The following is a 16,128-nucleotide window of genomic DNA, read 5'->3' as shown; positions in this document are numbered from 1 at the left end:
ACAGAGTGAGTTCCAGGAAAGGCACAGAACTGCACAGAGAAACCCTGTCTTGAAAAATCAGAGAGAGAGAGAGAGAGAGAGAGAGAGAGAATATGACAGAAGAAGTAGATGATATGACCTCTTGCACTTCCCTCCAAGAGTCAGAGGACAAGAGAACACACTGTTTGATTTCGCACTGATTCCTTAGTCTTGTAGTGCCCAGTCCTTCCCTTTGGCAGCATCTGCGCTGTCTCTGTCCCCATAGGTCATCCTGTTACATGTGAACTGGTTTTTCTTTCCCTCTGAGCTCACTGATCACAGCTTCTTGTTGACAATCAATGGCAATTGTCCAGGGTAGCTTTCAAGGGCTGTATGAAACCAAGCAGCTTGTCCAAACTGTCAATCCCCTCAGCAGGCATGGACTCCCAGTGTTTAACGTTCAACAGTAAACAGACCACCAGACACCATATTTGAAGGGGAGTCTCACTGACACTAGAGAACGCTTCCTGTCTTTCTTTGACTATCTTTTGTGTATCTAGAAGGAAACAACCAGGCCTCCTGGTGTATCCCGCTGCTTATAGATGCAATGCCAGCAAAGTTTGGTTTATGAATGAAGGGCCAAAGGCATTGCCATAGCTTTATCTGACAACAAGAACTCAGAGAGTCAAACTCTCAAAATCCAAGAAAAGCAGAAGGTAGAGATTAGAACCAATTCTTGTCCTGAGTAACAGAGACAGTGTTTAGGGTGGAGTCACCAAATATGGTCTTTGTCATGCTGCTCCCCTGTCCATCCAAACATCTGGTGCCAGCTGTGTGGCAACTATACCCTGTGGTATATTTCATTAATGATCTGGCTGCTTTAATGAAGGTTATAACAATCATGCCACTCAAAAATATTTTCTGCCTAATTAAACACATGTATTAATTATTATATATAATTGAATTAATGTATAAAATATGTTAGTAACTACCCAATTTTGAGATCACTGTGATTATTTCTATAAAAGAGTAATTTAACACAATTGTTTTTTGACTTAATATGGAAAATTATCAAACAAATGCCAATGAAGTAGAATGAAAAGATGACTGGGTTTTTTTTCCTGCAGATGTGCTGGGCCAGGTCTTCAAGGATGTTCATCAAGGTATGTACCATGACTTTGAAGCTGGATTTTTGGATCTATGACCAGAAATTGTTTCTGACTTCCCCCCAACCTATCAGTTTCAGTTTCCTCTGGGCCAGCCACAAGTCCCCAGTTCCCCCTTCTTGCCCCATGTCCATTTTGTTGGTCAGTGGAAGGCATATATGATAGAAAACGCTAGTGCCAACTATCTAAGAAGTTGACACTATGGACCGACCCATTCTATGTATCTGTTTCTCGCTTTGAGGACACAGCAGCTTCACTTAGGTATTGTCTTTCCTAAAGGTCTCCTCTTTCTTCTAAGTAGCTCAGGTGGTCGTATCACAAACACGGTGTGAATAACTGTTCTGTCAAATGGCAAAGGTCCATCTTGGGGACATTTTCCCTTTTCTTCCTTCTTGAATCATATTGTCCAGCCAAGGCAATGAACTTCTTTCAACATTTTGTTTCTGATCAGTTTCCACTGTTAACTGAAATGTTACCCTGAGAAAAGTAAAATTACGAATTTCTATTCAGAGCCATCATGTGAAAGTGATATCATCAGCCAACAGCATCTAATGAAGAATTGAGACTGTCTACAAAAATACCTGCTTGGTGTTCAAGCTTATCTCTCAGTTGTGGACATGTCTACAAATATCCCTCCCTTACCGTCTTTTCCTTAACTTCTTTCTATGGTAGTTGGTCCCTTCTACCATCAGCTGAAACAGTAAAATGAAATAAAGCCTTGTCTCAGTCATGAGAACCTTCTGAATCCCATCTCCTTTCTGAGCTTCCAAGGTTCCTGCTCCAACAGAGCTCCCCTGTCTTCCCAGGCAGCCTCCATGACAGACAGTCTTATATGTTTTTCCACACAATCCCCTCCTTGAAAACAATGATCATTCTTTATAATCATTTTTTAAAGATCTATTTATTTATTATGCATACAGAAGAGGGCGCCAGATCTCATTACAGATATCACAGATGGTTGTGAGCCACCATGTGGTTGCTGGGAATTGAACTCAGGACCTCTAGAAGAGCAGTCAGTGCTCTTAACCTCTGAGCCATCTCTTCAGCCCCCTATAATCATTTTTTTATTAACTGGTTTATCTTCTAAACCAGTTATCTGCCTTTGCGACGGTGGCTTCTCATTTAAAACATGCTCTGAAACAAATTATCCCTGGTATATCCCAATGTTCATTTTTATTGGTGAAAACTCATTAATTTTTATTAATTGGGGGGTTTAGTCTATAGCTCCAGAGATGACTTGTACTCCCTGAGAAGGAAATGTACATCTCATGATGTACAGTTGGTTCAATTAAGACAGGTCTATGAGGACTTTGGTACCTTATCTATATGTAAATAACACTGATAGCAAATCTTTGCTATTCATTAACATGTCTCCCTGAAAATAAGAATATACTTATCAGGAACTCAAATAGAAGCAGATTCTTAAGGATAATAAACTTTCAACCTAGCACCATCATAAAAGAAATGAAAAATAAACCTTAAAATAAATTCCAACTTCAGAGTTAGTAATATTAATTCAGATAATCCTTAGTGAGGTTAAAGATATAACTTCTGATTTTTCATCTTTCTGAAATTAGATTTGGTCTTGGTGAGACAGAGCAGTGTATGCATTCTGGGGTTTGAGGATTCACCAGGGCAATACTTACATCAACAATGATAATTTTTATGTATAAATCATATCAGTTTTTACTTCCATTGAATTTATGCACATGTGCATAACAGTGAAAGTAGAGGACCCCATGAGAGATCTCAATGTGTCCGGAGGTCTCCAACATGGCCACAGGAAAATACCCAGTATTTTTTCAATTGTGTATATGTTCTCTTAGAAAGGAAAAGATGCAAATTCATATAAAAAGCAGTGCTTGCTTATACAACACAACCCTACACTTCAGGTCCAGGGGATATCATGGAAGAGCAAGCAGAAATATTGTAAGAACCAGAGCACCAGGATATCTGCCGTGAGTCTTCTATATAGGAAAGAAAGCTGCACTCATGAATTCTCAAAAATATAGTTGTCTAAACAGAACCTGCACAATTACAGTGCCTCTGACAAGCCAACGTGGATGTGGAATCTCACAAAGCCCCACCCCAGATCAAAAGCTAAAGGCAATTAGTGGCTGCTAAGAGAGGAAGAATCAATTCTCTCCAGAGACAAGCCCCCTGATAGGTTATCCAGTTTCTGTGGTCATCCTTAAACGCATAAACATATGAGAATATGAGCAACACTAACTGGACTCAGTTGGTTGTATTGTGTGTGTGTGTGTGTGTGTGTGTGTGTGTGTGTGTGTGTGTGTATCAACAATTAAAGAAGAAATAATGAATTTGAGAGGTAATGGAGGGACATGGGGGGAGATGGAGGGAAAATGGGAGAATTAGTGATCATATAAATACAGTACTCATGTATGAAATTCTCAAAAAATAAAAAAATTTAAAAATTTACTGATGTCTGGATTGTTGGATTCTATATTATATATTTTCTTCATCAATAGATTATAAAAATTATCATTATGAAAGAAGTTCAAAGAGACCTCAATCTTTTTTATTTTTATTTTTTGAGAAAGGGTCTCATTATGTAGGTAGCCCTGCATGTCCTGGAACTCACTATGAAGACCAGGCTGGCCTTGAACTCACAGAAATCTGCCTGCCTCTGCCTCAAGTGCTGGTTTTAAAGGCATGTGCCACAAACGCCAGGCCCTATGGAGACCTCATATTTTTACATGCTGAAAAGGGAGCCGACTTGGGGCAAAGAAGCTAAGAATGTTGGAAACTTTGTCTTGGAACTCAGCCCCCACTCCTTTGCCCTCTAGAAGCCACACAGTATCCCAGGTTCCGAGATCATTTTAGATGTTATCTATGTATCAAAGGGTGCAGGACATGTGTGAAATGCCAGTGTTACCTTCTCTTGTCTCTCAACCTCATCCCAGGCCCAGGATCCCATCCATTGCCACTGGGATTGTGGGTGGCCTCCTCTTCATAGTTGTGGTGGCCCTTGGGATTGGCCTGTTCATGCGAAGGCGCCACATTGTCCGAAAACGTACACTACGCCGCCTACTTCAGGAAAGAGAGGTGAGTAGAGGCTGCTGCCATTGGATCAGTTCCGTCCTCATGCCCTTCAGCTGCTGCAGAGCAGAAAAGGCCTCCCTTACAACACGGAGTTTTATAGAGTAGACACTGTTTTAGTTTGCTCTCCCTGTAATAAACACTCAGGATGATCCATGTATAAAAAGGAGATTTTAATTTGGCTCACAGTTTTAAGAAGTTCAGGGTTAGCAACACTGTTTTGGGCCTGGAGCAGGAGTGCATCATGGTCCATTTTTAACACATGAGTTTTTGGGAGACATTTGCCCAAACCATAGCATATACATAATTGCCACTATGAATTACTTGCTATGATGGATGAACCAGGAAAAAAAGTCCAATTATACACAATTCATTAAATTTTGGTATCTCCATTCAACAAAACATTCATGTTTTAGGCATTGTCTTTCAAAATTCAAAGCTGAGTTGATGCCTGCCTAAAGGGTACCTCCTGTATGTGTATATAGGAAAGTAATCAAGAAGAGAAACACTAAAATCTTATGATGACCGCATGGTTGAGATGTTATTTTGGGGGGAAATGCCACCATCCACACAAGTGGCTGTTCCTTTGTGACTTTTCCATAGAATGGGTATTAAGCCATTAGACTTTAGCCCTGTGTCTGGCACTGCATTAGAAGCCACTGACCTTGAAAACCAGAAAAAATGACCCAAACAGTTATGGTATAACATTTTTCTTGCTATTATATTTCAACTAAAACTGATTGACACAGAAACAGAAATGGAAAGTACAGCCCTCAAATGCAGCTGTTTCATTAAATGCCTGTAACAGAGAATCTGTGTTTCTCTTGTGTGTTATTAAGTCCTGAAGAAAAGGTGTGCATTTCTCCTTTTGAACATGTGTGTTGAGTGCTTTGTACTAAGGGATGGCCTCATCCTGTTAGCTGCTGGAGCTCTTGCTCTGAGTGCATCACATGTCATATATTGTGGAATGCAGAGCGAGCATCTCAGGTCTGCCTTCTTCTCCTTCACAGCTTGTGGAACCTCTCACACCCAGTGGAGAAGCTCCCAACCAAGCCCTCCTGAGGATATTGAAGGAAACAGAATTCAAAAAGATCAAAGTTCTGGGTTCTGGAGCATTTGGCACAGTGTATAAGGTAACATCCCTGGAGACAGTTCTACACTAGGCCGGCCCTGGGAACCAGTGTTTACCATGTTCTTCAGGTCTGTGTGGGCAAATCAGACTCCTCAGTATTTTGGGTGATTTTATCAACATCTGTCTGTTTTGCTGAAGATGTAGGAATTGCAATGTTACCCCAGGTTATTGAAAGGAATTTTTTTTGTTGTTAGCACTGTGAGATCCAAAGCATTTTCATAGATGGCGTTGCCCTCAGTAGAGGCACTCATTGGGAGTGGAGCAAGTAGAGACATAGGGGCTGCTTTTTTTGAACTGTCAGAATAAATATTACAATGGACATCTCAATCTGCTTCTTCTAGGTCTATGTTTTCATGTCTGATTCCAGTTAGAATGATCCACACTGTCTTTATAACTAGCTGTATTAGTTGCTTCTCTATCACTGTGATAAAACACCATGACCAAGGTGACTTAAGACAGACTTTATTTTAGCTTACAGTTCCAGAGGGTTAGAGTCCATAATGGCAGGGAAGCGTGGCAGTGGGCTACAGGTCTGGTGGCAGGAGCAGGGAGATGAGCACTCATCTTCAAATGCAAGCACAAAGCTGTGAGAACAGACTGGAAATGGTGTGCGAGTTTTAATCTCCTGTCACACCCACAGTGATGTGCTTGCTCCAGAAAGGGTGCCCTACATACAATCCTCCAAACAGTGGCAGCAGCTGGGAACCAAGGATTCAAAAATCCCTGACCACGGAGAACATTCCTCATTCAAACTAGCTCAAGCGTAGATTTTTATTTTGCCTTGTCCTGATTTTTTTGAGGCAGGCTCTTTCTATGTATCCCAAACAGATCTTAAATTTAATCATCTTGCAATGGTGTCAAGTACTGGGGTTACAGATGTGGGCCATTAAATCCCTTGGAAATTTTATATGAATGCTTGTTTTAAATAATTAACTGGAATATAATTGCATCACTCTTTCCCCTCCTATTTCTTCCTCTGCCACTCCCAGGTACCCTTCCTTCACACTCTCACATGACTCCTACTCTCAAGCTGATGGCTCCTTTTTCATTGTTACATATACATACATATGCATATATATGCACAAATATATAAATACAACTGGCTAAGTCCATTTTTGTTGTTTGTGTGATATGGTTTCAGGGATGACCTGTCTGCATTGGACAACCAATAAGGAAGCTCATCTCTGGGAGAAAACTAATTCTCCTTCTCCCAGAAAGCATTAGTTACCTATAGGTCTTTGACTAGGGCTGGAATCCCATGAGATTTTCACCCTTCCACCTTAGCATGTCCACTGATATTGCAATGTTCTTATCTTGTTTATGCAACCATTTCTAGGAAAAACTGTTTCACATCAGACTCTCTGGTATTCTGGCTTTTAATACTATTTCGGGCTCCTCCTCTGAAATATTCCCAGTTGATCTCTGCATTTGTGTCCAGTTGTGGTTTCCTGTGATGGCCTCCATTTTCCATTAAGAGAAGCTTCTCTGATATAGAGTGGTATTTGTTTGTTTTAATCCAAAAAAAGTATTCAAATTCTTAGAGCCTGGTAGCAAAGAGCCTCTAAGATATAATGAGTCCCAGCAATGCAGAGCCTTGAGGACTAGAGTCATTAATAAAAAACTCATCCAGCTCACAAGGTAACATGATGCCTAGCATGATGATTTCGGATTAATATCAGCTTTCTTCTTCTTCCCAGGGTCTCTGGATTCCAGAAGGTGAGAAAGTCAAAATTCCTGTGGCCATCAAGGAGTTAAGAGAAGCCACATCTCCAAAAGCCAACAAGGAAATCCTTGATGTGAGTTTCTTTTCATGTTGAGCTGCCCACAGTTTCTGGATCTCAAAAAGCACCTGTTCTGCTTCCTGCTATCACAATTCTTGATTTTAAATCATTTTCATCACCATATCATAAACTCTCAGTTTTCATCTCTTCTCATCCTTCCTGATAGGGAAAGTACAGTTCTCTCCAAGACTCACCCTACCCCTCCACCCCAAAGAATGAAAGCTCAGAATTGCCATACATGTCCTGGGGCCAGTCTTGATGCTAGTTTCTTAGTATGTGTTACCACAGTGACTGCAGGATGCACCCCAGCACAGGTTTTACAGATGGGGGGATGGAGGCCCAAACTGCTCAGATTTCTAAAACTGAGGTCTGAAGGACATTACAATTTCTGAAATGAGCATTCATTTTCCTTTGCTGAATTAGCTTGTCTTTGCAATGGATTTTTTAAAAAGGTGCCAGAGATCAACAGCATGAAGGCTACTGTTGCCCCACCTTCTGAAGACCTCCCAGTTAACTGACACATCATCTCCTATGTTACTTTCTGGAGCCTTTAGGATGTTCTATGAGAGCATCGTCTTGCTTTGAATTCTCCTGAATTTTCTCCCTCTTCTCCTAACCCTCTTAGCTCATGAGGGGGCTGGACTCAACTATGAAGAGGCTAAGACAAAGAGACCATCTTGGAATTGGATGGAGCCCACTTCAGTATCTGTCAGGGCTTCCAATAAGATGTTGAAAACGACTCTTATCCTGAGACCAAAGGTTGAAGAGAAGAGAGGGAAGCTAGGGGAAACCCACACTGCCCATTCCTGTGAAAGATGACACATGAGTGCAGTGTCATGGAAAATCATGCACGCTGGCAATACACTTGTCAAGCAAAATCATCTTTCATTTTAAAGCTTATGAATCAATGTCAAGTCTTATTCATATACCCGGAAGGAAAAGCAGACAGGGGCTTGAGAAGACTTTTTACTTACAGTCTGTCGCTTATAATTGTTAAAAGGAAAATCATTTAGCCTTAGTTAGCGTTTTAATTCATTATGGATGCCCTAATAAATTACACCCAATAATAGGGACTTGAGCAGTGTTTATAAGGTAACAATGTAAGCACAGTTTGCAGTTTGGAAATATTCTGAATGATAGTTATGTCCCAGAAAGGAGGCAGGAGATCTGCTTTGGGGGGGCTTGGAGTTGACTACAGTAAATGCATCAAAGTCAATTGTCCTCATCTGAAGGACCCTCCCGACTCTTGCTCCTTGACCCCTTCCTCTCTCCGTCGCTCATGCTCCCTCTGCCCTTACCCTCTGCCTTCATTCTCATTGCCTTTGGTTTTCTCCTCATGTGTCGACCGTCATGGCTATGGTGGCTAGTGGAGATGACCTTGAGGACTTCTGGGTTGCTTGTCCCAAGGTTGGATTTGCCAGGCACTCAGAACGTCTTCTGTGCAGGGCCATGTGCTGTTGCTGGCAGGCTCAGTGGGGGCGAGAGCACTGAGGAACTGGTTTCTGCTGAAGGAAGCAAGGCCTGTGGTTCTGAGGCCAGTTTCAACAAGGGCTTAGTAGAACATCAATGAGCATTGCCACAAGAACAACCCACAGTGAACGTGCTTTTTAAATACTGGCATGCACTTGTAAATGGTTCCAGTAACCCTGTGGTCTAGCTCCGTGTCATATGATTTTTTAGTGATTTAATTAACTGGTAAACATTTTTAAAAGTCAGGAATCCCTACCCTTTCACTTGTCTTAAAAATAGTTGTGTTTGTGTGCATGTGTGCATGTATGTGTGCATGAGGCACATATGCACACTCATAAGCTCATATACATGTTCACATGATAAGGGAATGCCCTGAGATGTATGTTCCACGACACATGTGCAAAGGTCAGAAGATGATTTGTGGACTTGATTCTCTCCTTACCTCCCTACACAGGCTGAGGACTCCAGGGATCACACTTGGGCCTTCAGGCTTTCATAGCAAGCACCATCACACACTGAACCATCTCACTGATCCACTACCATTCATTTTTAAGTCCAGACTTATGCCTCTCAAGGAATTTAGCATCTGCTGGAACCCTTTGCCCTCATTCATAACACAAATAATTCAGAGTTGGGTGAAACAGCAAGCAAGGATCCAAAACTCATATCAGCAATAGTAACAAATAATGGCTTTTCAGGGTCACCAAAGCCCCAGGGACAGACCGCCCTGCAGTGAGACTGGGACAGAAGCCATCAGGGTCTCCCCAGTGAATGAATGCTGCCTGCTTGCAGCTGGTTCAGAGATTGTTGTGGGATACCAGGCATATTTGCTGGAGGTCACAAAGCACCTTCCCCACTTCCAACATAAACAGGGAAGAACAAAGCTCACTTTAACGTCCACACACAACTATACAACACTCCCATTGTGCCGGGTGTGGGCAGGAAGTGGCAGCCCAGTTCTGTTTGTCTATCATAGTTTAGCAGGACCAACTGGCAAGGTTCCAGGCTCTGTGTGGCCTGACACCCACACCCCCTGCTCTGTTCCTGTCCCAGTCATCATCAGCCTATGGCAGTTAAGCATCTCAAACTGCTTCAATTTGCAGATGGTTTTTCTCCCCCTCTAAAATGAATACAATATGTGCCCAAATCTCAAACACATCTTGAGAAAATAGGCCCAGCCAGAGGATTTCTTTGCTGTTATGATTGTACAGCTTCCCAGACCCTGAGGAGAGACGTGATTTGTGCTTTACTGGCAATCCCACGGCCTAATAATTTTTCCATATACTCTCCAGTTTAAATTTAGGCTAGGCAATGGAAAGAGAATGTAAAACAGAGTTATATACTGCAGCATATGTATGTGGATATTTCAGTGTGAGTATGTATGTGAGTGTACTTATGTGAGTATGTGTGAAGGTGTATATGAGTGTCTCAGATGCATGAATATCCATTTCAGAGGCCGGAACTAGTATGCTGAGAGCACTTCTTCAGTTGGTCTTTGCAGGGGTGTTGTGGGAGGCTTCCTGGCCCAAATGCCTTCCCATCATTCAATCTGAATCAAGCCTGCTGTGTTGAGAAGGGAGACCTTCCTCTAGACTACCTGGTGGCCCAGAGATGTCTCTTTCAAATAGGGTGTCTACAGTACCTGTGACAAGGCTTCTCATGAAGTGAGCAAGTCGTTATCCAGGACATACTGATATCCAGACTCAGACCCTACAAAGGCCTAACAGCATCATCCTTAGCCTTGAGTGGAGGGCGAAGGGTCATCTCAAGGAAGATACTAGCATTTCCTAAACTTTGAGCGAGCAGGGTGACTTAGGACCCTTTACATCAAAGCTTTTGCTAATGGCAAATTCTATTTGAGTCTTTTCCTGTCAAGCAGACCTCCAACAACACCTAAAGAGAGGCTACATCCCACAGTATATTGCTATTTCATAGCCTCACATAAATGCCCCTGACACTGTGTACAGATTACGCACTTTGAAACTCAAAACAAAGTTTTTACCTGGAAAGGGATCCATGAGACTCTCCCATTGGCCACTGCCAGGGAGCAATTGTAATACATCTGTTGCCCTTACCTTGTAGGAAGCCTATGTGATGGCCAGTGTGGAGAACCCCCATGTCTGCCGCCTCCTGGGCATCTGCCTGACCTCCACTGTCCAGCTCATCACACAGCTGATGCCCTATGGCTGCCTCCTGGACTATGTCCGAGAACACAAGGACAACATCGGCTCTCAGTACCTACTCAACTGGTGTGTGCAGATCGCAAAGGTGAGCACAAGAGGAGCTCTGCCCACTGGGGTACACAAGGAGCCAGTGGCTGGCTTTGGGAGGCAGGAGCAATGTTTCCACGCAGTACAAAGCACCTTGACTTGCTGTACTCTGCCTTTGTCTTCCAGGAGACCATTTGTAAGATGCAATCATTTGTAAGAGCACATAGAAAGGCAGTCTGGGCACTGGGCTCACTGAGAAAATGTATGTGTGTTTGCATCTTTATTTTAGATTAAGTTCAGCTGCTTGGCTTGGGCACAGAACCAATGCCCGCATACCTTGGTATTGGTACAACACTGTTGGATGTTGTCCTTTTTTCTCTGGAGTTCTTCTTGGGGAACACTGTTGTGATTTGTGGCACAGTATGGTGGTTTAATTCAGTTAGGGCTTCATAGTAAGGTCAGCAAAACAGGGTGAGATCAGAAGGAAGATTAAGGAGATGGAGATGGCTGGGCAGCGGTGGCACACTCCTTTATTCCCAGCAATCGGGAGGCAGAGGGAAGGGAATCTCTGTGTCTTTGAGCCCCAGCCTTGTCTACAGAGTGAGTTCCAGGACTGTTTCACAGAGAAGCCCTGTCTCACCAAACCAAAAAAAAAAAAAAAAAAAAAAAGATGAAGATGGTTTGGCCATGTTGGCAGAGCTAGACTAGCATAGAACGGCTACTTCAGTGTCTCCCATCACAGAAATGTTCCAAAGCCAGAGAGTGGCTGAGGGAGCACACATCCCCTCCACCCCCATGGGCTGAGGATGAGCACAGAGAAACAGACCAAACATTTAACTGCCCATAGGTCTCTGAAGGACTCAAACTTTCATCTCAAATTCCTCCCATCTCAACCTCAGCTCTGCATCATATTTTGGCACCAAACTTGGAAAGTTTGATTTATTTTCTCACTTTAATGGCACATTTTTACATGGTTAAATTAAAGGAATCTGTGGCAAAGCCTGGTCTCTAAGTACATGTCATCGCTTCCATCCTCTTCAGACAGCTGAGTAAGTTGTTGAAGGAGGTGCGAGGGACCACAGGAGCAGAAGCAAATGAGCTCCCAGATCTGGGCCAGTTCTTACTGTTGACAGGCTCTGCTCGTGGTGGCAGTTGCTCCTGGTATGCAGGAAGGTGTGTGCTGAACTTGCCTCACCCATCTCTACAGACACATAGGTGCACGCACATGTGACATGACCAAACCACCTCTTTCTAAGAGCTGCGGCATAGGATGAGGCCTGCTTCTTAGTATGAAACTCTGGACCATGCTGAAAAAACATCAGCCCCCTCCCCAGTGATTCAGACTACGACATGTCCTTTATGTGCTGTGGCATCTGAGAAGATGTCCCAGCTGCAACCTGGAAAATCGGGATCACTCACTCCTCCCCAGCTAGTATAACCTTGGGTTCCAGCTGCTGCCATTGCCCAGTCTTGATGTTCTGCACAGAATGTAGGAGTTAAGCAATGACTATTAGAGAGTAGTCCTCAAACTGGGCTGCATATGCCTGAGTTGCTGTGGATTCCTGTTGCTGATAAATGCTTATTGCTCGTGTATAATTGTTTCTTAGTATTACCATGATAAAGCCCTACAGATTTGGTGTCTTATCACAGTCAAAGCTTATCCCTTCGTATTTCTGGAGGCCAACAGTCCGACCTCAGGATGTTCCAGAGACGCTGGCTTTAAAGGTTCTTGGGAGGCTCCTTGCTTGCTTCTCTGAGCCTCTGGGGTCCTCAGCACTCCTTAGCCTGTAACGGCCTTAAGGCACTCTCTGTAGTGTCTTCGTCTGGCTTTCCCCCTGTCTCTTTGTCCACGTGCCCTTTATTTTCACATGCAGATGCTGTCACTGGACTTGAAAACACTGAGAGCAGATTTTCAGTATCTTCACTACGAAGAGATGAGGTTATGGCTCTGCTGTTACCCTTGTCTCATTTTCTCCATAGCAGGAATGCTCACAGACACATCAAGTTGCAACCCATAAATATACACAGAAAAGAGGTGCCAACCATTAGACTTAGGGCTCAACCTAAATTCAGGTTAGTGCACCTCAAGATCTAAGTAATTAGATTTTCATAATCCTACTTCCAAATAAAGTTCCATTCTGTAGTTCTAGAAAGATGTGAAATGTGGGGGGTTCTATTCCATCTACTTTGTAGCTGAACCCTGGCTAATCCAGAACAACTTTCACTAGATATAGAATGGTTTCTGGAGACCTACCCAAGTCCTCACTCCTGAACCCTGGAATTAATTCTCTTTTGCATTTTCCTCCAAGATTCCCTCAGGCAGGGCATGCTGCTCTCCTTTCTCAAGCGGCCTCTCAGTTTACTCTGCTTCCTTTATTCTTACATGCCGATCACTCAGAAGACATGCTTTACTTGTGAGTTTGTGACCACTTTCCCAAACTTTATCCCCAGAATGGGGAAGGGTTACCAGAACCCTACATTCCCTAGGGCAAGCTTCTCTTGCATGACTATTGATGCCCAGTTCACCAAAGGTTCCTGGAGACATAGCATCTCAGGTTCCATGAAAGTGAATCTTCTAGGGAATGGGGCACAGCTCAGCGTGGAATGCCTATCTAACATATGCAAGACCCTGGATTCCATCTCTCTCTCTCCCTCCCTCCCTCCCTCCCTCCCTCCCTCCCTCCCTCCCTCCCTCCCTCCTTCCCTCCCTCCCTCCAGGTTGGCAGATGGACCAATCAGACTGTAATAATAATATCATCCTTTTGCCTTGACAAACAGACAATCTCTATGAGTTTCACCCAAACCAAAATAGGCTCACCATTTTAGTGAACCATAAATTCAGATCTTGATTCTGGTGTTCATGGGTTGGGCGAGCTGGGCAAGCTGCTCAGTCTTCTTCAGCTGCTGAGCTCTCTTGTGTTCTGCCACCTGTCTTTTTGCATGGTAAGGCAGAGAACAACCAGCCCGTCACCTGCCTCGGGTTCCGGAGTACATCTGCTGCTGACTGCTGCCTTCTTGCTTCTCTTTTCTCTCTGGCTAAACAAGGTCAGCAGTGGCCAAAGTCAGTCTAGCTGTAGCTTGAAGTGTTGCTTGAATCTAGATGTCTATCACTTTGACTTTATTTGAAAGTAGCATCTTCTAGCCCATGTTTTCGTGTGTATGATTTTGAGTCTTTTTTCTCCCTCTCCCCTTTATCTTAACATTTACATCAAAAGTTTGAGTGAATTCTAAACCACCTCGCTGAAAGCATGATAGTGCCCACCTCAGACTGCTTCTGCATAGTGTGGGTGCCGTTCAAGCATGAGCTGCCGATGTGTCTGAGTTTGACTGTCTCTTAAGATAGTTTTCTAGGTAATATTAATCATAATTTCTGCCTGTTATTTGGGGCTACTGTTGCGCTGTTGTACCTTGTGTATATTATTTTGATAGGAAATCTTTCCATGTTTGGGGCAGTTCACTCTTTGCCTGTGGTACACCTGCTTGGGAATTCACAAGGAAACCTTACTGTGCTGTATTGAACCAACCAGCCAAGTGGTAGACTGTACACCCCTGAAGGGGAGGAGCATAATGTTTTCCCGGGTACTCAGGAGAAAACTTCGCTCCTTCATTAGTGACAACTTATCTCAGTATTACACAGTTTTCCTTTTCCAAGAGCAAAGGAAAACTTCCCAGACATTTAGTGGCTGAGCACAAACTCAAGTCCTAGCATTTCAAAGTAGGATCTACTGACTCACAAATACCTTCCTTGACCCAAAAAAGCATTGACCAGCTTCAAAAGTTTTCTAGACATTGGTGGTTATACAAGTCCATTGTCTGAGCTAACCTGCTAAGAAGCTTGAAAATGAAGGAGGGGAAGGTGGGAAAGAAAGATGGAGAAAGATGGGAGGCAGTTTAAGGAAAAAACCAGTAGAGAATTGAGAGATTTATGCTCTCCCTACCATTATGGCAAAAATGGATTCTCTTCTGTACATATAACCTGAGGAGTCTCAGGAGACCTAAGTTAGGAAGGGTTAGGGAGTCTCCCAAGCTCCTCACTGAAAAATTTACCACAAGCTTCCACTTAGTGGAATGAGTTGCTTAAATTCCTCTTGGAATATAAAACAACTGGTAAACTGTATCACTTCAAAATTAAGGTTATGAAATATCCATTCAGCTTGGCAAACACCACTACTGTCTTTAACTCATATGAGCACACATTATCACAGAGCCCTACAATAAATAAAGTTGCATGAGCTAGTCCTTTCCCCAGACTCTGGACACCAGAGCTTGTCACTGGGATTAAGATCTCGCAGATTTGCACTTTCAGACAAACATTTCACTGACTCCGACACCTGTGCACGGTTCTAGGACCAGGATTTTGTGGAATATTCAAGACTGCTATCTGAGGCAGGGAATCTCAGAAAGACTGTTTTATGGGCGTTTATGGGAGACCGCAACTCTATGAGCACTGAACTACATTTAAGTCAGTCTTAGTTTTAGGTTCCCACAATAAAAATTAAGAATGGTTTATTTTTGGAGCTATGAATTACTATTTTTGGAGTGTGGTTTATCAGGGTAAGTAATGGAAGCCTAGGAAGCTGGAAGTCCTGTAAGGGAAGCTACAACAATGCAGCTCTGTTATAGCAGAGGAGTGGGGACTGGAGAGGATGGGAAGGAGAGTGGATAAGAGCTGAAACAGGAGCTAATGTCTGCGCAGATGCATGTGGGAGAAGAGAGGCTCTGATTTGCTCCATATACCATCAAATATGCAACTTCCCACTCCAGTGTGAGCTGGATGCTGGTCTTTACCACTCACGTCTGCTCCCTCAACCATGGCTTCTGCGGGCTTCAGAGCAGGATTGCACATTCCCATTTGGGTGGACCTCAGTGACAGAGAACACCAAAGTGGAGTATGATTCAGTGCACCCACTGCTCCTGTCCACAGAAGGAAGGGCTTTAAGATTTGTTTGCCTTCAAACCACACACACATACACACACCCACACCTCATAAATAACTGCACAATACAAAAGTGCCCGTGCTAAAAGGACCAAGTATTTGCTTTATTTTAATTATTTTAATTTTTTTCTTTCATCCTTCATCATAAAAAAAAAATTATAGTTAAATGTAAGCAGTCAACATAAGCTGACCCCGGGAAAATATAAACATAAAAAGCATGTTCACCAAAATCCAGCAGGTATCAGAGTGAGCATTTAGCAGCATGTACACTTGCTCATATGCTGACATTCTTTTCCTGCACTTGATGCTGGAGCACAGAAACACTCCCCAGCTGTCTCCCTGTCTTCTCTCTTCTTGCCCAGGAAAGTGTGGGGGTCACTAAGTCTGGGATTATCCTTATCGTGATTTCTAGGGC

At 43.2% G+C, this 16,128-nt stretch overlaps 1 protein-coding gene across 3 annotated transcripts in view; it reads left to right on the top strand.

Moving 5' to 3' along the window:
* Egfr (epidermal growth factor receptor) overlaps window positions 1–16,128 on the top strand; it is a 170,868-nt gene that overhangs the window by 141,403 nt on the left and 13,337 nt on the right. For 2 of the 3 annotated variants that reach the window (XM_036200900.1, XM_036200899.1), the window contains exons 16-20: window positions 1,086–1,121; window positions 4,049–4,190; window positions 5,195–5,317; window positions 7,014–7,112; window positions 10,650–10,835. In XM_036200900.1, coding sequence (XP_036056793.1) covers window positions 1,086–1,121; window positions 4,049–4,190; window positions 5,195–5,317; window positions 7,014–7,112; window positions 10,650–10,835 — 586 coding nt within the window. Of the gene's footprint in view, window positions 1–1,085; window positions 1,122–1,634; window positions 1,823–4,048; window positions 4,191–5,194; window positions 5,318–7,013; window positions 7,113–10,649; window positions 10,836–16,128 lie in introns of those variants that run through there. The other variant, XM_036200901.1, reaches the window with a different exon arrangement.

Source organism: Onychomys torridus, chromosome 10 (assembly GCF_903995425.1).
Source record: "Onychomys torridus chromosome 10, mOncTor1.1, whole genome shotgun sequence".
In the NCBI taxonomy this organism is placed as follows: Eukaryota; Metazoa; Chordata; class Mammalia; order Rodentia; family Cricetidae; genus Onychomys; species Onychomys torridus.
Note: the sequence above shows the minus strand (reverse complement) of the source record. Positions and strands in the feature narration are given on the sequence as shown.